Here is a 21,345-nt window from a genome sequence, read left to right as displayed (position 1 = left end):
CCAGCATCTCTCCTCAGTACGTCCGTTTCTGTTGGTGTGGGACGTCCCTGTGATCGATGCCCGTGCGTTGGTTCCTGCAGCACCAGCATGCTTGCTGGGAGTTCTTGATGTCTTTGGCAGTGACCGAGAAGTCTCATAGTTCGAACATTACAAATCTATAACTCTTATGCTTCGGTTATGCTTGTTAAGCTGTGAGCTGACGTGGAATCGTGATGAGGAAGCGTTTGAATCTTTTATACTCGCTGCAAACAGACATTCTCAAAGCTCCTCAAAGTTCTCCATTTTCTCCACCCATCCTCGTCCGCGTAGTTAGGAAAATTTGGATGGGCGCGCACAGGCGAAAACCTGCCGCACGGAATCAACGGAAAGGCCGCGTCTGATGGTGTGACGTCACTTTTGGCTGTGCGGACACTCACGACCCTCGCGGATGCGTCCAGCATAAATCACGCTTTAGAATCTGCAGATATGTTTAATTCATGTCTAATATCTGTGTAATTTATCTTGTGTTGTTCTTTCACATAACTAAGACTATAGAAGTGTAAAAAATGGACTAAGTGAAAAAAACAAAACATTGACTGTCTGTAGTAAACTGGAAATGAACAGCAGTCTCCCGTGTTTAAGTGTGATGTTTTGCTGACCCATCCATCCACCTCGATCTCATCACTATGCCGACTCTGACGCTCTACAACGTCACCTGACTTCCTTTTTTGCTCCCGTCATCATTACTACGGCCACTAGAGGGCTCTGTCACTTGAATGTAAACACATGTTGCTGCCGTTCTTATTGAAAGAGTTAATGAGCTCTATAATCATTCCTCACAATGATCCATTCCTCACAAAATATACAGTCCTCATTCTTTGTAAACATGTTTTCTAAAGTTCAGCCGAAGTTAACTTTGTAACATCAAACGGTTGTCACTCTTTTTGTTTCCACAGATAATGTTTGCTTGACAAGCTTTATGCAGGGATATTAACTCAAAAAGTAAATATCGCACTAAAAAACGCAGGAGCTTTAGAAGATACTCGTTTGATTTCACAAACTCAGATTGCGGAAACATTATCACCTTTGACTGAACTTTGAAATTAATTTTTGCACAAAATGAGGACTGTAGATTATCACTTACATTAGTATCACCTGGGAAAGGATCTCTTCACAGCCAGTGTTGATGGTTGTCCAATAATACATATTGCATATTATATATGTTTTTTGTTTTAAGACCACTTAAAAAAAAAGAAGTGAACTCAACCTTTAAGGCTTGGTCCTTTTTCCCTGTAGGATTGGTTAAGTTTGCATTTCTCGTGTGTCAGAAGCTGAACATTACATTCATCTATACTTTTAGCTCTCTACTTCAGCAGCATGCTGCATTCAGATGTTTCAACTGACTGAGGTTAGTGAGGTTTGTGTCCTGTCCAGTGGTGGAATGTAACTACGTACATTTACTCAAGTACTGTACTTAAAGGTACAGTGTCTAACATTCAGAGGGATCTTTAGTGTATAATCACCTGAAAATAAGAATCGCTATGTTTTTGTTACCTTAAAATGAGCCGTTTATATCTACTGTACTGTACATACGGAGCTGGTCCTCTTCACAGAGCCGGCCGCCATATTTCTACAGTAGCCCAGAACAGACAAACCAAACACTGGCTCTAGAGAGGGCCATTCGCCTTTTCATGTCGGCCACCGTAGTACTCCTACGCGCTTGGCACACTGGAGAAGTTTGAGTTTCAATTTTGAGGTACTTGTACTTTACTTGAGTATTTCAATTTTATGCTACTTTAAAAATATATATATAAATAATCTAACAAGTATGTTTTTTTATCATATATTGGGGTACCCAGCAGTATATTAAGTAAGTAGTAAACTCAGCTCCACCTTTAATAGCTGCAACATTAGTGATGCTTACATATTATAGATTAATTATAATAGCACTTTTGGTACTTTAAGTATTTTATGATGCTAAAGCTTTTGTGCTTTTACTTGAGTGAGTATTTCTACACTGTGGTACTGCTACTTAAGTAAAAGAGCTGAGTACTTCTGCCACCACTGGTCCTGTGCAGTCGGCCTGTCGTAGCTGGTAGTTTATTGGTTGTTGTGAAAATTAAATTACATAAAGATCAGCATCAATTTGTAATCCCATATATTTACTTTTCTCAACACGTATTTGTGGATATTTTATATCACCAAATCATAATTTTGATTTTCTTTTAATGAGGTGAGCTACTTCACAGTCCTTCCATAGTCCCTTGGTAACTGCAGTGATTCCCAACCAGGGCTACTTCACTGCTATATCAAGAAAACAATAGTGGACTTTGCAGTGTATTTATGTTGAGACAATGGAAGAAGAGGGGGTTGGGTTTGATTGTGGAAGCAGGAAAGTGTCAGACACAATCCCCTCTTTAGCCAAAGCACAACGTCCACAACAGAGAACGTATAGAGGACGGTACAGTTAATACACACTCCTACACCGCTACCGTCACCGCCACACACACACACACTGCAGTAATAAACTAGGATCCTTTCTGATTCAGATTGTTGCATCATTTGCAACTCATGCATGCACAGATTCTGAGGAAGCTCTGCAGAGACACTCTTCAGTTTATAAGAGTATACATTTATTCAGTTCATATGAATATGTTCGCTCATCTCCTCATGACCGTCTGACGGAGTGCACAGTCACTGGTTTCCCTGGTTTAACTGGAGCTGGCTCATGACCACTGGAAGGCATCATACACAGTATTCATGACGGCCCATATATTCACACAACACTGAATTTACACACACTCACACACACCACATATCCCAGGCAGAGCCCACACATCCTTTAGAAGGAGTCTGTTATTTTCCTCTCAACTGGAGGTGTAGTAGCCAACACAGCAGTAGCTAAACACTGCCCCCTACTGTTCGGCAGGCAGAATTCATTCAATGCAAAAGGAGTGATAAAGTTGGCCTACATGGGATTGTATTTAATCCATAGTCACTGCTATTAAAGTAATTAAATAACTAAATAATTTAAGTTTCAATTAAAGCCACAAAGACAAAATGCATCGACTTGAAATTAAATGTGTGTGCAACTATTTATATAATACAGTCTTTGAATTTGTCAGCCTTATTTTTCACGAACCCAATCTCCACACTGTTCGTTATATTCGATTATTTATTTTTGGTATTTGTACCAGTAAGTCCTCCAGTGTTAGACAGTCTGGTCTGTGTGCAGCTAATGTCCAGGACTCATTTTTGTTCCGTCTCGTGGCGTGCCAGGGCGGAGGGTAACGTGGTCCCACAGGGGCCGTGGAAGTGGAACCTAAAACACAAAAAGTTGCTGTAAAACGTGCAACGTATATCTTCATACAGCGGTTCATATGATATCTCAAGAAAAGTTATTCCTCATTTTTCTTGTGTTTTTTTCTACGAATGTCCAGCAACACGTGACAATTTCCACTCTCTACAAGCATACAGTCTTTTCAAAATAAACTTTTATGCAACAAAACTACTTAGTTAGGGTTAGGAAAAGTTGTGGTTTGGGTTAAAATAACTCCGGAGGTGGCATAACTACTGAAGTTACGTGACAAATAAATCAACGTTGACTTCTGGTTTCACATGAGATACCAACACTGGTCTCTTGGGCGGAAGTCCTGTGTTTTTTGACCCACCCATTCACCCTGACCTCCTGCCTATACAGCGTTTGTTGCTCTTTCTACTTCTTGGTTCATGATTATGTTGATTAAATAAGAATTGATTTTGTTGGATATATACGAATTAGAGTGCATTACTTGTACGGTGTATGAGAGCAGCCTGAAACGTGACATAAATGAATGATGATTAATGATGCACGTGTCTGAGTGTGTGACAGTAAATGAAACGTACTTGAAGCGCATGGTGGCCGGTGTGTCTTCCATGTTGAATTCGGCCACAGGGACACCTCTGGCTGCCACCTGAGGAGCAAACATGGCTGCCGGATACACAACAGATGAAGTGCCGACCTGCAGAGTGAGATTTTATTTAAAAAGGTTCATAAGTAAATAACTTGATAACACTTGTTAATGCAAATCCTATTGCACATATTCTTATATCCTATATTATATTCTGTGAACATTTGCACACGCCTTAGTTAATGTTTTAACATTCCATCCTTTAAGTTTTAAACACGGTACAGCTTTTTTTCCCTTTTTTTATTAACAAAAACATGCCTAGATAAATAACAAAACATTAAAGAAATGTATATAATAAAAAAGGTGAATATATATATATATATATATATATATATATATATATATATATATGTATATATATATATATATATATATTTTTTTTTTTTTTAAATGAGAGAAAAAGAAACACTACTTTTTAAATTAAAATCAAATTTACGAGCCTCCAACTTCATCAAACTTTTTCTACCTTTCCAAAAGTTTGTTAGTATCATCATTTCTATTTGCAATACATTCTTCCAAAATAAGGTGGCATTAAATAAACATTTTAAATTGATTGATATTTAGGGTGTCCACACCAGAAGCTTTAAAAATAAATCTTTTCCCCCAACAAAAATAATCGGATTAATAATATAACTGTCGATCTCTGTAACATCACCCAATATCACTGAGAAAAAATATGGTTGAAAGCACAGCTTCATTGCATTATACATCTTTTGAAATCTGTACAGCTCTTTTCATCTTTAAACAGATATATTTTACATATTTTTATTGTAAATCTATTTGTTATTTTTAATATTCTGAACTTTGTTTTTCTTCTCACTTACTATGTTTACTGTGACCCTACATACCAAGGCAAAGTCATTGTATGTGAAAACCTACTAGATTCTCAATAGCACAGACTTTTAAAAGGATGACCAGTGAGTGAAGATAAACGTTCAGGTGATTATTTCAAAGTTACTTTATTTTCAGAAAGCTTCAAAAGAGAATGTCTATATTAATAAAAACTGATTTATTTGTTTGTTTAGTATGACAGTGTTGCTGTCAATGCAAAATTGTTACTTTTATACAGTACTAAATTTAACATCCCAAACTTTGATATTCTCCCAAATATCATGGGAAAAAAATATATATATTAAGCAGTGTTTTACAACAAACACTGTCAAGATTTGAAAGTCTGGAACAACTTTTCATGTTTTGTGAGGAATATCAAACATTTATGAAATGATTAATGACTCTGGAAATAAACGTGGCAAGTACATTTGTGAATTTGGCAGTAAGACTACTGCACTTTATAATTTATAGTTGTGGAACTGCGCGCACACACACACTCACACACGCACACACACACGTACCACGAGGCAGAGGTCACAGCTGTCCAACACTTTTTCTGCGCCGGTGAGGATGTCTGAGTCCAGAGTCTCTCCAAACCAGACCACAGCTGGTCTCAGGAGACCGTGACAGCCTTTCTGCTCACACCTGAAACACAAACACACGCACACACTTTGTCAAAGCAAATAACCTCATTTGAAAAGAGCAGAGCACATGAAAAGAGAACATGAATGTGTGAGTTACCTGGGCAGCTGCTGAACAGGGATCTGGGCGTCATTTGTGTCTGGGTCCGGAGCCCTGAGGAGGCAGTTTGGTAAAAGAGGTCAGGTGTCACTAAATAGAACGATTGCACCCCAATACACTTCAAATTCTGCATGTTTCTTATTAATTCATGTCATTTAATACTGATCCTGAGTCCCTATGTGATATTTATATTTTCCTTCATATAACAGAAGTGCACACTTGAAATACATTAAAGGTGCAGTGTGTAGGATCTGGCGGCATCTAGTGGTGAGGTTGCAGATTGCAACCAACTGAAACTCCTCCCGTGTGCCAAGCGTGTAGGAGAACTACGGTGGCTTAGATGTCAAAAGAAACATCTGTTATGCTCTCCTAAAAACCACCAGACTTCACAGAAAAAAACCCAGCAATTTTACCTCGTCGATTATAAAACACAATTCAGACTCGACAGAAACACACACAAACAAAATCATCAAACCCGTTTTTGTTAGTCTTTCCACTGTTCCAACAACCTTTAACTCTGGTTTGGTCAAAATAACCCCTTAATTTATATAACTTATTCCGTGTGCCAAGCGTGCACTAGAACCACAGTGGCCGACGCGAAAACGCGAATGGCCCTCTCTAGAGCCAGTGTTTGGTTTGTCCATTCTGGGCTACTGTAGGAACATGGTGGCCGACTCCGTGAAGAGGAGCCGCTCCGTATGTAGATACATACGGCTCATTCTAAGGTAACGAAAACACAATGATTCATATTTTCAGGTGATTACACACTAATGAAAACATACTTATTAATATTATATTCCATTTCTGCCAATAGATCCCCCTAAATGTTACACACTGGCCCTTTAAAGTTGATAAATCCATACCGTTTTAGGTAATGTGTGGTTGACAGTTTAATAGGTTTTAATTATGAGAACATTGACAGCATTACAGCGGTCTTTTAATATGTTTCATCTGTGTTTTTGACACAATAAAAGAATATTCAATATTGAAATACTGACCAAAAAGAAAGCCTGAAAATGTTTAATTACTAATTTATTTATTTATTTATTTTTTTTTTAATTATGTATTTATCTGTGTGTATTCTTTCAAATGTTTTAATTTAGCCTCAACGCAGTGAGACGTTGAAGGTAATCTAAAACATCACCTGTATGACTGGAGATTTAATCAGATCAGAATTACTGCTAACGGTCCGTACAGATCAACATCACATGATCACTTCTGATATTCATGTTGAATTTTACCTCATGATTTGCATAATTTTATCCACAGCAGAGACTAAATTGATTAGTGGAACATTTCAGCTATTAAAAACATCAATTTTAAATGTCAGATAAGTGACAAAGTGACATTTCATTTCAGTCACAGATTTTCCTCTTCACCGCGTCATCGGTGTTATTTAGCTGCTGACATCTGACACACTGAAACAGGCTTTTTGTTTCTCTGGCATTTAGTGCTCAAATGAATATGATCAATATCTCTTCTAACACGTTTTCATTTTGACGACCCCTGGGCCTCTGCCAGGGCTCGTGTTGCTCCCTCTCCCTTGACGCCATGTCATGTTATTATGAAGTTCTTTTGAGTTTTTGTAGTTTATTTTTGCATTATTTTAGTTCACCATTCTTTGATAGCTTTAACATTTTTGTTACATTTTTAAAATGAACCTTTGTTCGATAAAATTCCTTTCCTTTAGTTTATTCTTTGCGTGTGCATCCGTTATTTGTTACGGTCTCAGAGCCGAGCCACAGTGTCATATTGTTGTGGAAAACCGTTCAATTCACCCAACGACACCAGATGAAGATCTTACCCTTTGCCCTCCAGAGCGGCACAGATGGGGCTCTTGTGATTGGCTGCTTCATCACCACAGCTCATACAGCGCGTTTTAAACAGACTTCCTGGATCAACAATACAAGAGACAATAGATTAGTGCTGAAACAAGTCGTCAATCGATTTGTTGGAAGACAAAAAAATGATGAACTATTTCAACAATCGATTAATTGTTTTGTGTAATATATGAAATACAAATGCCTCACCTTCTCCAGTCTGAAGATGTACTTATATTTATCTTTAAAAACTTCGTTTATGAACATTTTTCCTACTTTTATGGCATTTTATGGACTAAACAATTAATCAACTATAGAAAAATGATCAGTTTATCTATCAGTAATGAAAATAATCAAGTGTACAGATGGAAGGATTGCTCTCTCAATTAATTATTAAGGCCTATAAAATGTCCGAATATAGTGAAAAGTGTCCGTCACAATATCCAAACTTCCAAGGTGATGCCATCAAATTTCCTGTTTTGTCTGACCAACAAGGAAAAGCAGCAAATCCTCAAAATTTTGAAGCTGGAACCAGCGAGTGCCATTTTTGCCTAAAAATCACTTTTTAATTATTGTACTTGATCCATGCTTGCATTAGATGTCTTCAGTGTTTTCTACTTGCCGTGGATTTCCAGGATGTTTTTGGATCCAGCGCGGCGGTGGAGCTCGTCGATATTTTGAGTGATGACTGTAACCTCGCGTCCCTGTTTGCTCAGTCGCTCCTCGCACTCTGCGATGGCCAGGTGGGCGGGGTTGGGATCTTTAGTGAGCATGACCTCGCGGCGGTAATGGTAAAATTCCCAAACACGGGAGGGGTTCCTGGAAAAGGCCTCTGGGGTGGCAAGTTCCTAAAAGATGAAAACGTGAGAAATGGCAATTAAAGGGGAAGTACATCCATTTTCAAAATTCATACATGTTATTCCTATGGTCCAAAAATATTAGTAAACATGAACAACTCTCCCCCAAATCCCAAAACTACAGTCTAAAACTCAAACTTGAGATGTCATAGGGTATAAAGTGTGGAGCTGCTCCATAGACAATGAATTTGGAGAGATGTTCTAGATGACACTGAGAGCACCCAGGGGAACATTCTCAGTATGTGGGAACATTTTCTGTTTCACAACTGACAACACTACACTAGAATAAAGCTCATTTGGGTATAAAAAAGAAAACAAACATTTTGTGGGTCCACAAATTCAGTCTCCCATTCATTGTCTATGGAGCAGCTCCACACTTTATACTATGACATCACAAGTTTGAGACTTGCTTCTCTGGTTTCTGGCTTTGAGAGAGAGGAGCTCATGCTCACACATATTGATTGAACTTTCCTAAGCCATGGAAATAACATATTGGAATTCTTAATTTAGGTGGTGTTCCCCTTTAATTCTGACAAAACTCAGTGCTGATCACAAAGTTCCCCAGAAAATGATTAGCATTAAGCTCCTTTTTCTTGTTGAAAATTTAGGCTAAATAAACTCCAACACTGTTAATAGAACACAGAAGAAAAGGCAACTGAGCACAGACTCGTCTGCACAGCACTGTTTCCATTTCCGCTGGTATGCCGGCATCTGACTATTTTTAGTGATGGTAAAACTTTCAGTGCAGTTCCTTGGAGCGACTCTGAGATGCTTGTACAGTACAGACTCCTCAACCTGACCAGGACTGAAGAGTTATTTGTTAAGTTTCCTACAAGCACTCTCAGCCAAAAGTTTTCCCTTGTGAAAGATAAGCACAGTTTTACGACTCACAGGATTGTACAATAACAATTTTTAAAATGCTGTCTTGCCGTTTTTCACACATAAAGAGTGATAGATTGATCTGTAGACTGATGCAGTAGGAGAAAAATGTTTCATATCAAGAGATGGGCATACAGCTGCTATATGGATGAAAGCATTGGGGGGTAGTTTGTCACTTTTTTATAATATTATTTTTGTTGAACTTCTTGCCTTTAATGACAGTGGCAGGGACAGCCATGAAAAGGGGAGAGATTTGATATTTGATTAATAAATTAAAATTACCCCCCAGGGTCTACTACTAGTAGGAGTAGAGTAGGAGACCCTGTGATAAACCTAAAACACGCTAGAGAGATTACATATCTCATCTGGCATGGCAACGCCTCGGGATCCCCCAGGAGGAGCTGGAAAATGTTACTGGTGAGAGGGACATCTGGACTACCTTGTTTAGCCTGCTGCCACGGTGACCCGGCCCCGGATAAGCGGCAGAAAATTGACGGAATTTAAAATTAACATTGTAGAATAAACTCAGTTGCCACTTTATTAGGTATACTTAGTTAAAACTAACAGCAGTCCTGCAATGAATCCTCCATTCATGAAGGTTATAGTGTTCAGATTTGATTTAACTTTATGATCATTTTGGGAGGCTGTAGTTTGTGGTATTGAATTGCATTATACTGACAGGTGTTTCTACCCCATTTATATCAATGCTGAATAACAGAAACTCCTCTCAGTATAATGCAATACAGTTCAATGATGTAATAACACGCTTGCATACCTGTGCTTGCCATTTTCTCCAGTAGCCTCCTGCTCCTCTGAAGGTGGGGACTCCGCTCTCTGCGCTCACCCCTGCTCCGGTGATGATGGCTATACTCTTGGCCTTGGAGAAAATCTCCCTGAATGCTGCCAGGTCTGAACATAAACACAAATATGATAATAATGAAAGCTCATGGACTTGTGGATGAGTAATATGATAATTGCTCATCAGGATGAGGATTGTAACAGAAGCAGTGGCTGTAAAAGAACAAGAACTACCTGAACTGGGTCTGGCCATGTCTTGGCCGGCCCGCTGCCTTTTCAGGTGGGCATACAGGTGAGAGTTTATTAAGCCTCTACAGGTGAGCTGGCGCACAATCATCTGTGAAAGATATGACACTATTCACAACAGAAACAACTCATTTTGTGCCTCCCATCAAGGGTCTGAAATTAAGTTTTTTCCCCACGTGCCACTGTGGCAGGTCACTGAACATTTCTACTAGCCACACAATTTTTTTGTCTGCCACTTCTGAAATCTATGTAGAACGCTTTACAATCATAAACACTAGGACTGTGTTTTGGCAATAGCAGAAAAAGTAAAACAAAATTTAACTTTTTTGATGCAGAATATATGAAAAGTAGGATCTGCATTTGCATTTCCCTTTGCAAATAAAATAAAGTATTGACTGAGTTAATATTTGCTTGTAAACTATTAATTAGAAATCAATACAGGGTTTTTGAGAATCAATTCAGTATCACAAAACATAATATTGCGATACTCCATATTTTCGATATTTTCTTCCACCCATAGTAAACACTGAGTCAGTGGTAACAGACAGTAGAAATATGGATCATGTAACCTTAATCACTGACTATTTTTAATTTAGAAATTGTTTTTTTAAAATATTTTTTTTAATATAAGGAACATGGTGGCAGGTGACCTGAAATTGTTACAGGTGGCAGATGCAGGTGTTAATTTCAATCCCTGCTCCCATCACTGATTTTTTTTTTTTTACAATTGAGTCTTTTGCACACAAAGCTACATATATACTGTAGGCCCTTGTCACAGCAGCCATTCTGACATGTCACAGGGTAAACACAGGTGTACTTAATAACATTAATTACGACCCTGTTGCATTTAGGTGGACAGTTAATAATTACACCTGTGTTTACCCTGCTGTGACAGGCTGTGAGGAAGGCATATTTGCTTCAAGCCAAAAATGTACAAGCACCAGCAAGGAGATATTATAAATGTCACTTCCTGCGGCTGTCATCTTTGTTTAAGTGAACAAACACAAGGTCAATCTGGAGATGCCTTTACAACCGAGGTGAGTTTAGTCAAAGGATAAAGGAAGGGTTTCTTCAAAGTCTGGCTAGTTTTTGTCTTTCACTTTCACTAAAACATTTACTTAGGTCTCAAAATGTAAAAGCAACCTGGGGCTACTAGCTTGCTGTGTGGTGATTTATGTAATCAGTAAGTCATTGAAACGAGCTGAAAGGTCATCTGAGTGAACATAAACAACACACAGCTGGCTACAACAAGGCTAGCTAGCCTGCTAACACCACTTCATTGGATTCGCTTATTACAACATGAGCAAAGGGGTTACCTGTAATTCATTCAGTCAAACAGTAACATTACGGTATAGTTTTCCTGCACAATAACAAGCATGAATCTTCCTAAAACCCAGTTAGTCAACAGAGCCTGAGTTAGCTGGCAGGCTAACAAGCTAGCACTGGTTGGTATCCAAGGCAACGGCTTCAGCAGCATCACATTAGCTAGCTATGCTGGGAGGACGTTTAATGTGGCGTAACCATGGTTATCTGTATCCTTCCACTGATGAGTTACTAGGTCTGTGGTTTGCTAACACTAACTAACTAGCTACCTGAAGCCAGGAGGACTGGACCATCAGCTGGAGGAAGCAGGAAGTAGGTCGGTGTTGTCATTCACCAGTTCAGTAGCTGTAGTTGGTGGATTGGTTTGTTGGTTTGGCGGTGAGGAGATGAGCCTATGAGGAGAGTCAACGAGGTAAAAAACAACGCCACCAAAAACACAGAGTATGAGCAGCAGAGGGAGCACTTGTACTACAGTGGTATTAATGCTGTATGTGTATTCAGGTTTTTATTAGTAACACCATGGGTAGAAAATACAGCTTCTTTTTTTGTTTGTTCATAACGACTACATAACCAATAGTTTTTATTTTTTTAGATAGGCTGCTTTATTTACTTTTATCCATAGCCAGTGGTGGAAGAAGTACTCAGATCTTTAAAGGTCCCATATCATGCTCATTTTCAGGTTCAAACTTGCATTTTGTGTTTCTACTAAAACATGTTTACATGCTGTAATGTAAAAAAAACAACTTTATTTTCCTCATACTGTCGCCCTGAACATACCTGTATTTACCCTCTGTCTGAAACGCTCCGTTTTAGTGCATTTCAACGGAATTGCATTGCTAAGCAACAGTTTGGGTCCATGTTTTCTTCCTGTCAGCTGATGTCGTTCACATACACTGCAACCAGGAATAAACTGAGACACATTTATAATGTTTACATTTAAAACTGTGTAATGGTCTAAATACTGTATATTTGTGACATCACAAATAGACAGAAATCCTGACGGCTTGTTTCAAATAATTTCTAAAAACGAGTTGTGTGTATTTCTCTGTATATTTAGCATTTGATACTTTCACAGTATTTATAGAGCTCTTAAACCTGCTTTATAATATAAACATTTTTTTAAGTAAAAGTAGCAATACCAGAGTATAGAAATACTCATTTATAAGTAAAAGTCCTGCATTCAAAATGTTACATAAGTAAAAGTATTAGCCTCAAAATGTACTTAAAGTACAAAAAGTAAAAGTACTGGCCCATTTCAGAGTAATGTTTATTATATATTATTGATTAATATTATTGATGCATTAATACTTTAATGTTGCAGCTGCTAAAGGTGTGGCTTATTTTTATTTTGTTTTACTATAAACTGATGGGTAGCTTGTGACTTTCACAACAGGATCAATAGAGTCTTATATTCTATAATAATTCATCATAATTTATATGTTGATTATATTTTGTATTATTAATCTGAATCTGCAAAGTCTCTAAAGTTATCAAATAAATGTAGTGGAGTAAATAGTACAATATTTTCTCTCTGAAATGGAGTAGAAGTATAGAGTAACAGAAAATGGAAATATTCAAATGAAGTACAAGTCCTTCAAAAAAAAATTTACTTATAGCTGCCAATAATAAAAAAGTCCAAACTGACTTTGCTGTACTGTCTCTCTGCTGTGCTTTCTTACTGAATAATAATAGTGAACCCTTTGAACCCATATACAACCGATTTTATTTTTCCTCTTCCACTAGAGGCCAGCATTGGATTAATAGAGTACAAAGCACAAAGTTAACACAATAATATATTGTGGTGTTTTTACTATAATAATGTGATCAAAAAGGTCCAAACTGTACACAAGCATGTTTTGATTCTGCATAATGACTGTAATGCCATTTTAATATCAAGTGTGAACTACTGAACTGTATATATATATATATATATATATATTTATTTTTTTTATCTTTGTTTCCTATAGTATTAAAAGGTGATTTATAGGCCTATTTTCTGTGATATATCTGTCCTTGTAGTTCTGGTGAACCTGGAAATAGGTGCTGCAAGAAATTATTTTTTTCATTATCACTTTATCCGTAGACTATTACTTTTCTTTTTGAGAAACCAGTTAATTATCAGTTTGTTATTATATGTCAAATAATAGTGATAAAATGCTATCTCAAGTTTGCCAGACCCAAAGGTATTTTGTTGAAGGAACAGTCTGATACCCAAAGATATTACATTTTCAATGATATTAAACACAGAAAAAAGAAACAAATCCTAACATTTGAGAAGCTGGAACTCGAGATATTTGCTTGTAATTTTTAATCAATTACCAACATTTTTTGTTAATTAATTTTCTGTCAATTGACTAAGTAATTAATTGACTAATTATTTCCATAAATAGTGATTGGTGAGAATTATTGCTTTTTCATCGGCTTGTGACTTTCACCACAGGATCAGTAAAGTCTTATATTCTATAATAATTCATCATAATTTATATGTTGATTGTATTATTAATCTGAATCTGCAAAGTCTCTAAAGTTATCAAATAAATGTAGTGGAGTAAATAGTACAGTATGTTCCCTCTGAAATGGAGGGTGTTTTATTATATCTCGAGTTCCAGCTTCTCAAATGTTAGGATTTGTTTCTTTTTTTTGTGTTTAATATCATTGAAAATGTAATATCTTTGGGTATCAGACTGTTCCTTCAACAAAATACCTTTGGTATCACTATGAAAATAATAATTTATTTTTTTCTTCCTATTTTCAGGTTCACCAGAACTACAAGGACAGATATATCACAGAAAATAGGCCTATAAATCACCTTTTAATACTATAGGGAAAAAAATACAGTTCAAAACAGTGTGTTCTTAACGTGGAGTTGGAACTTGAGCAGGTGGAGCTGACTTACAGGAACAGAAAGGAACAGAAGCTCATCATTCCTACCATCTCTCTCTCTCTCTCTCTCTCTCTCTCTCTCTCTCTCTCTCTCTCTCTCTCTCTCTCTCTCTCTCTCTCTCTCTCTCTCCTCCCCTCCTCCTCCTCCTCCTCCAGTACACTAGCACCGCCCCCCCTCCTCCACCGTCTGCACCGGGTGGGTGCACCGAGCTGCTGCTGCTGCGGCTCCGCATCTCTCTCAGTCCTCCTCGCCGGTCTCCAGTGGACTCTGCCCGGCTCGGCCGAACATGGCGGCGGCCCCGGAGAAGCAGGAGGTAGACCGCAGACCGATCCGGAGGGTCCGGTCCAAGAGCGACACGCCTTACATCAACGAGGCGAGGATCTCTTTGCACCTGGAGACAGGTAGGCAGCCAGCCTAGTGACATGTGATGTCTGGGTGTGTTAGCAGCCTCCACGAGGGGATTATTATTGGAGCGGATCTGCGAGAGGAGAATTGCTTAGTTCCCACGCAGCAGCATGACTTTGGGCTTTCATTGTGCGGCTCTGACGGTGTAGCCATGGTGCTCAGCTGCACCTGGGTGTATGGTAGCCTCACAGTGACTCATGCACTAAGGCTGGTTTTTATTCCAACCATGCATGTGCTATAAGCGGTCTGCCAGGTCTAATTATCTCTACAGGATGATTGATTGAAGCAGACCTCGCCTTTGATTGTCGGCTGCAGTGAAACGCTGTGCGAACTCTGGCTACTCATTTAAAATGCAGTTGTTATTATTGCATGTAGGAGAAAGCTGGTTGAGGAATGGATGCTCTGGCGTGCGAAATCCTCACCACAATGTGGTGGCTTAAAGAATCCTGGTTTGTGTGCTGCACGAAAACAGGGTGAGATAAGTTATTGTTTCCTTTGTTGCCATGGTCACGATGGCACCCTAGTCACGAAGCCTGGATGATCCTGCATCGTGGTGTGGATTTACAACTAGATCTGTGCTTTTTTTATTTTAAAATAAGCTCTTTCTCTCCTATTAAAATCCCTCCTCGTCCCTGTGAGGGAGGCTGCTTTAACATCACATCAGTGAGGAGCTGTCCACTGGCCCTCGGTGCTGAAAATGGCATTCCTCTATTGGTGGTGATCATCCACATTACATATTATGAGAGGGGCTTTCTTTTTTTTAAATTGTGTCTTCGACCCTCCTCCAGAATTGGCCAGAATGTGACAAATCCCAGTCACATGGTGTGTATACAGCCTGGCAGACTCAAACCTATATTTTCCATTTCAGACAGATGACAGCTGTAAAAAAAAAAAAAAAAAAAAAAAATTCCCCTGCCTGGCTATTGTTCTGCTTTGTCTTATGTTCCCACCACTGTTCTATTAAGCCTGCAATGCCTCAGAGTGAGTAATTATTATAAATAAAACATCTACACTGTTTTTTAGCATTACACTGCAATTTTAATGTGTCAGATATAGTATAGTATAGTGTAGATCTGTTCTATCCTTGTTTTTTTTTGCCTCAAGCAAAGGTGAGAAATGTATATGGAAAAAACAGCCTTACATAAATCTTAATGAGATCAGGAATTACCCTCCTTATTTTAGCCTGCTTAGACCTGACTCACGGTGCTCTGACCCATCTACTCATAATCTCTCTCAGCTGCCCTCTCTCTGGCCCTCAACAATCTTCCTCTTCCATTTTGTTTCCTATTAAACGCAGCATCTCCTCTCAGAGAGATTAGCCGAGCCTCCCCGATATGAGCAACACTATTCTTTCTTGGAGCTTTGTGTCAGGCTTTCCATCAGGCATGGCTTGAATCTGAACGAGGAGGTATAGGGATGGGGGGGGGGGGTGCTCTGCTGTGTCTTGCTAACAGTGCTGCGCCTGGCTATTAGCTGCAAACAGAGCAGGCAAGCTGCAGCTGCGTGAGGGAGGCTGGTGTGGCATCATCAAGAATCTAGCATGCACTGCCAGCTATATGTCAGGAGAGGGATATTTGTCTTCACACCTTTTTCCTGAAGCATTCCTGTCTCCCCCCCAAAATGTCTTTGGTCTAATCTCGTATTTTTCAGCCATCTGCCCACCCACTCCCTGATTCCCATATACTTCATGTTTTTGTGTTTAGCTGCTGTTGTTTTGCATAAATCCAGCCCACTCTTTTCTTTGATGTGTGTCACCATTCATATGTGACAAATATCCATGCCATCTTCAGTCTGCATGTGTTTAATATGCATGCTTGCCTGGTGTACATGTGTGTGTGTGTGTGTGTGAGGCTGGATGCATACAAGTATTGGATTTAGTAAACAAGAGTTTATCACAGAGGCTTTTGCCAGACGGCTTGTTATTGCTCTCTTGAGCTCGACCTTCTTCAGCCACGTTCACTGCTGAACCAGGACGACATGATTTCACTAGTTTGTTTCTTTGCCATTAGTGCAGAATCATCACTCCGCTACTTGCTCGTCTTTTTCTATCGGCCTTCATTGACCTGATTTATTGATATTGGAAACAGTTTGTGGAGAATGAACAGCAATTTGAAAGCATAAAAACATGAATGTACTAACACACAGATCTTGAAGTCTGCTTAATCTAATATGCAGAGAAACTGGGAAAAGTTGCATTTGTTAAACTCTTGACCCCCAATTTAGTCTTCACGTTTCCCCCTGAAGTGGCTTTATAGTTACAAGTTTTCAAAATCCCCGTATATTCTTTATCTACTTGTTCCATCACTTTGTTGGAGCTATATTTTTCATTATTTCACTAAGTAAAGTATTTGTTATTTGTGCTCGAAAATCTTCAGAAGGAGGAGGTCTGGATGAATGAATGGGTCAACAATGAATGTGGCGTAGACATGTCGGATTGCTGACAGTTATCACTGTTAACTAACAACCTAACCCTAACCAAACTCACACACTCACACCACGGTAATATGAATCATTTTTGAAGCAGTCCCTTGTAAGGATTTTAGATGGTGCTGACAAGCAATGCCATCTTATAGATGGGCTGTCAGATCAGAAAACACTTGTTAATTTAGAAGGCAATGACAAATCATCTAGTTAGTCATTCAGTTTGGACGAGAATTTAAAGGTTTTCTAAATGATATCCAGAACATTAATACAGCATCAAACAACTATTTGCTATGTAAAGTGTAAGTGCAATAGAATGGAGGCAGATGAACTCCAAAACAATTTGACAGACAGACAGATGATGTATTATGACCTTTGGACATTGTAATGGCTAATGTGTTGGCAAACATTTGCCTATACTTCCACATCCAGCAGAGAAAAACACAAGCATCATTGTGAGTTGTGTTTGTGTCCAACTGATGAATTTAAATCAAATGTTCACTTTCCTTCTGGCTCTGGTTTCTCTCCCAAGAAACAATATCTGACTCTTGAGCTGCTACATGTTCCCCTTTCTTCACCAGCTAGTCTCTAACTTTGTCTGTCCACTGTTTGGTGCTGGGCACCTTGTGTACAGTAGGTTTGTCAGTGGTTATTGTTGAAAACAGCGGCTAAAAGCAAGGCGAGATTGGTGGACTGCTTAAAACAAAAACAATGAGCTAAAAGAGGCTGAAAAGCTCTACAGAGCTTAGAGTTGGTTGAAGATATTCCGTGGGTTTGCCTCTACAAGTGACCCTTTATGCAGTTATTTGGTTCAATGTTAGTATAAAAGTATTGATAACGCAGTATTACAGTAAGGGTTTGAGCAATGATTAAGTACAACATGTAATAATGGACGTACCAGTCAATCGTGGTTGAGGTAGTTAATAAGAATAACCTAAAACTGAAAACTTTTGCAAGACTTTAGTTTAATTCTTTGCAATTTTGATGTTAATTTATGAGATCAGATCCATTTCAAAGCCTGGCATTCCTGCTGCGCTCCATCGTTCTGAGCCGGTCCAGATCCCAGGCATCACCGCTCTGCTCCCGCAATGTAAATCCAGGTCAGCCCGGTTAGAGCTTAGCCCTTCTCACAAAGACCAAGACGCAGGCATTACCACGCTCTCATTCAAACACAGAGAGCTCTAATAAAGACCTGAATGAGAGACTGAGACAGAGAGGTCTTAAAATGAGAGGAGGTGGAGGAGCAGGAAGAGTCTGAGGAGGAGGACAGGGTGGCAGGATGGAGGCTGTTAAATTGTGGCAACATAACGACTGGCACAGTGAAAAAGAAACAGAGTTGGCTATTGTCCACAGAATATGGTGGGAACGGTGCACACACACACACACACACAATCTGACTGATACTCTTTTGTCTCTCTCTCATGCACATACATCAACACTGCTGTCTGCATACATTAGCCAGGCCTTGAGCAGCAGAATGGTTGCACTACCTGGGCAGAATACAAAAGGGAAACAGGGAGGAAGTGTGAGAGCTTTAAATGCAGAGGAGTACTTCCTGCCTCGCTGCCTCCCACCAAACATACAAAACCCCTCACTCTTCCTCTGCTGGCACACAGGTTCATCCATTCAGCTCACACAAGCTGACCATTGTGCTGAGAGAGAGAACCTGTGCCAGGGGAGGCGTCTGACTCAGACTTCAGCTGACAATCAAGATAGTGGGACTGTCTTTTAGCTGGTGTGATGTCAGAGTACAGGAGCATAGAGAAGTGTGGATTAACTGTGTATCGTCGGTCTGGGAAGTGTTCAAATCTATAATGTCATCAGTACTTGACATATCCTCTCTCATGCTTGTCAGGCTCTTGTTCTTTTCATATTTTTGTTTTGATTAGTTGCAGTATGACCACGAAAAGATGCTGGGCTTTTTGGGCTGGACATTGGGCTGATTGCTTGTTTGATGTCATTTGTTGTTGTTGTTGTAGATATTCTCAGTTTAATTATATTGGAATTAAAAAACTGCAATGAGAGTATATTTTAGGCAGAGCGGTCCAACTAAATGGTGTATGAATTACACGATAATTCGTAAGTCTTCCATGTGCAATAAGAACGCTGTTCTAGCTTTTGGCATGTCATTTGTACGCCATGTCGTCTGTATTGACTACAATTTAAATACATTTTTGAAACTACGCTACGCTCAGAGCTAGTGACGTAAAATAAAAAGTGAGAAAGACCACTTATTGTGGATGGGTGGGGAAGTGGATGGGTCCAACTGGTGTTTGTGTCCCAAAGTGTTGTTGAGTAATTTTGAAGTTATGTTGGTGACGTTTTGGCATGTGTTTTAGTGAGGTTTGTGACGTTTTTTCATGCGATGTTTTACTTCTGTTACGTTGTTTCCATGCATATTTTACTTAGTTTTTTGTAAGCCCAACCATGATGTTTTTCCTAAACCTAACCGAGTGTTTTTGTAGCCTAAACCAAACTGTGACCGTTATCGTAGTTTTGTTGCGTAAAAATGACACGCAAAAACACTCAAATGCGTTTACATGACATGCGGAATGTCCTTGTAATGTCATGCTATTTATACGCCTTCCCATGAGATCTTCTCTCAAGTTGTTTGCAGACATCACCCTACATACTAATAGCATGTAATATATGATAATACTGCACTGGACCTCAAACTGATATGAAAGAAATCAGTGTACTTTACCATTTTGTACTAACAGGAAATGATACACTGTATCTGCTTACAGACTGAAAATAAAATCAATCAAGTTTCTGTTTCCATTTTAGTGTAATAGTGTATACAAAATGCAGTTTATCTATCATTGAGGTCTAACAAATGTATTGAATGCATTTCCTACCTCAAAAAACATTAGCAATCATTGCACATTTAAAAATCTGCCTTGTTTACATCCATGTCAACTAGCCAACAGTTTTCTTCTTCACTGCCTTTGTTGGCACATTGCTGCGTTTCTTGGCACATTACCGCCGTCTGTCGATCAGTGGACAAATGTGAAACCATTGGCTGGACTGTGTTTTACATCACACGTGTGCACAACTGCATGCATGTGTGTCCTCGTGCGTGAGACCCAAATAAAATGGGGGCCCACACAGTCATTTTCCCAGAGGTGTCTTACCACCTTTTGTTATTTGATAAAATGTTTTTGCAGCCCCTCTGCACATGGCATTGTAGGAGAATATCTACATAACTAGCACAGTCAAAATCCAAGCTCTTTTGATATGCATTGACTTGAGTGTACTAAATTTTGGTACAGCTTTATAGGGGCTTACATGTTGTAATCAGGTGCTTTATTAGTGATGTTAGAACATCTTTTGGGGTTGCTGTTACGTTTGCCTAAATTTTTTTCACTTCCAGTAAAATTCTTCCCAGAATTAGTATTTCGAATAGAACTGGGACACAGTTTCAGTGATTTTTGTTTCCCTGAATGCATTTTGACAGCCTTTAGACAGCGTGTCTGAACTTGTTGCATTCATTACCCACATGTAAGAGAGGGCAAAAGGGATGATACCAGTAGCATACCAAGAGAGGACACACCGTATTTTCGGTTGAGATTAAGCAAAAGTTACTCAAAAGGCTGTGTCTTCTGGGTGCATTGTATTACAGGCTCTTGAGGTCGAGAAAAAATGTCTCTTTCTTCTGTTAATAGATTGCTCACAGGATGAGTGTTAGAAAATAGTGTTGTTGATGTTTTTTGGTTAAGTTTTATTGTGTTTTTAATTTGAGCTTGGTTCTGCTATTTAACTACTGGAAATATCAGGAAACAAGTGATGGCGCAGTGTCAGTAATGTAGTGTCTGTGATGTAACCCTGGAAAGGACTTTTTTTAGTGTGAGTTTACTCTAATCCTCTTTATCAGATAAGGAAGCGAAAAAAAAAAAATTGTCCGAACCACAGCTGACCCTTGACTAGTGATTTTGTATTTCAGGAGAGAATTTGGGGAGTTCAAGTCGCTTCAGTACAGTCTGAGATAGAAACTTTGGTTGATATGTCATACAGTATGTTGGCAGTTATGCAAAAAAAAAATCATGTAAATAAATGTTTACAGGTTGCGTTTTTATGTATTTCCTTATGTTAACTTTGATATATTTTTGTTGGATTTTTATTTTCAGCTAAAGTTATTATTTTTGATAACTTAAATCCTCTGATGTCTGTTGTCATCTTCAATACGGAAGTTTACTGTGCAACTATAAACT

General features: G+C 38.8%; 2 protein-coding genes across 7 annotated transcripts in view; one reads left to right on the top strand and one right to left on the bottom strand.

Annotated features, from left to right (window-relative positions):
- Positions 1 to 2,590: 2,590 nt before the first annotated feature.
- sirt5 (sirtuin 5) lies at positions 2,591 to 11,816 on the bottom strand. Its single transcript, XM_037769462.1, has 9 exons — positions 11,689 to 11,816; positions 10,090 to 10,195; positions 9,833 to 9,966; positions 7,944 to 8,169; positions 7,306 to 7,393; positions 5,502 to 5,555; positions 5,282 to 5,405; positions 3,865 to 3,980; positions 2,591 to 3,301 (listed from the first exon to the last, which is right to left on the bottom strand). The coding sequence occupies exons 1-9, from the start codon at positions 11,752 to 11,754 to the stop codon at positions 3,229 to 3,231; spliced, it is 987 nt and encodes a 328-aa protein (XP_037625390.1). The 5' UTR covers positions 11,755 to 11,816; the 3' UTR covers positions 2,591 to 3,228.
- phactr1 (phosphatase and actin regulator 1) overlaps positions 11,002 to 21,345 on the top strand; it is a 41,358-nt gene continuing 31,014 nt past the window's right edge. For 5 of the 6 annotated variants that reach the window (XR_005206878.1, XM_037769458.1, XM_037769457.1 and 2 more), the window contains exons 1-2: positions 11,693 to 11,836; positions 14,464 to 14,709. Coding sequence is in view for 2 of the 6 variants with exons in the window: in XM_037769458.1 (XP_037625386.1) it covers positions 14,595 to 14,709 (115 nt within the window). In the remaining 4 variants the exon portion in view is untranslated. Of the gene's footprint in view, positions 11,139 to 11,692; positions 11,837 to 14,463; positions 14,710 to 21,345 lie in introns of those variants that run through there. The other variant, XM_037769459.1, reaches the window with a different exon arrangement.

The sequence above is a fragment of the Sebastes umbrosus genome, chromosome 5 (assembly GCF_015220745.1).
Source record: "Sebastes umbrosus isolate fSebUmb1 chromosome 5, fSebUmb1.pri, whole genome shotgun sequence".
Taxonomy (NCBI): Eukaryota; Metazoa; Chordata; class Actinopteri; order Perciformes; family Sebastidae; genus Sebastes; species Sebastes umbrosus.
The sequence above is the reverse complement of the archived record's forward strand: the minus strand, read 5'-3'. Positions and strand labels throughout refer to the sequence as shown.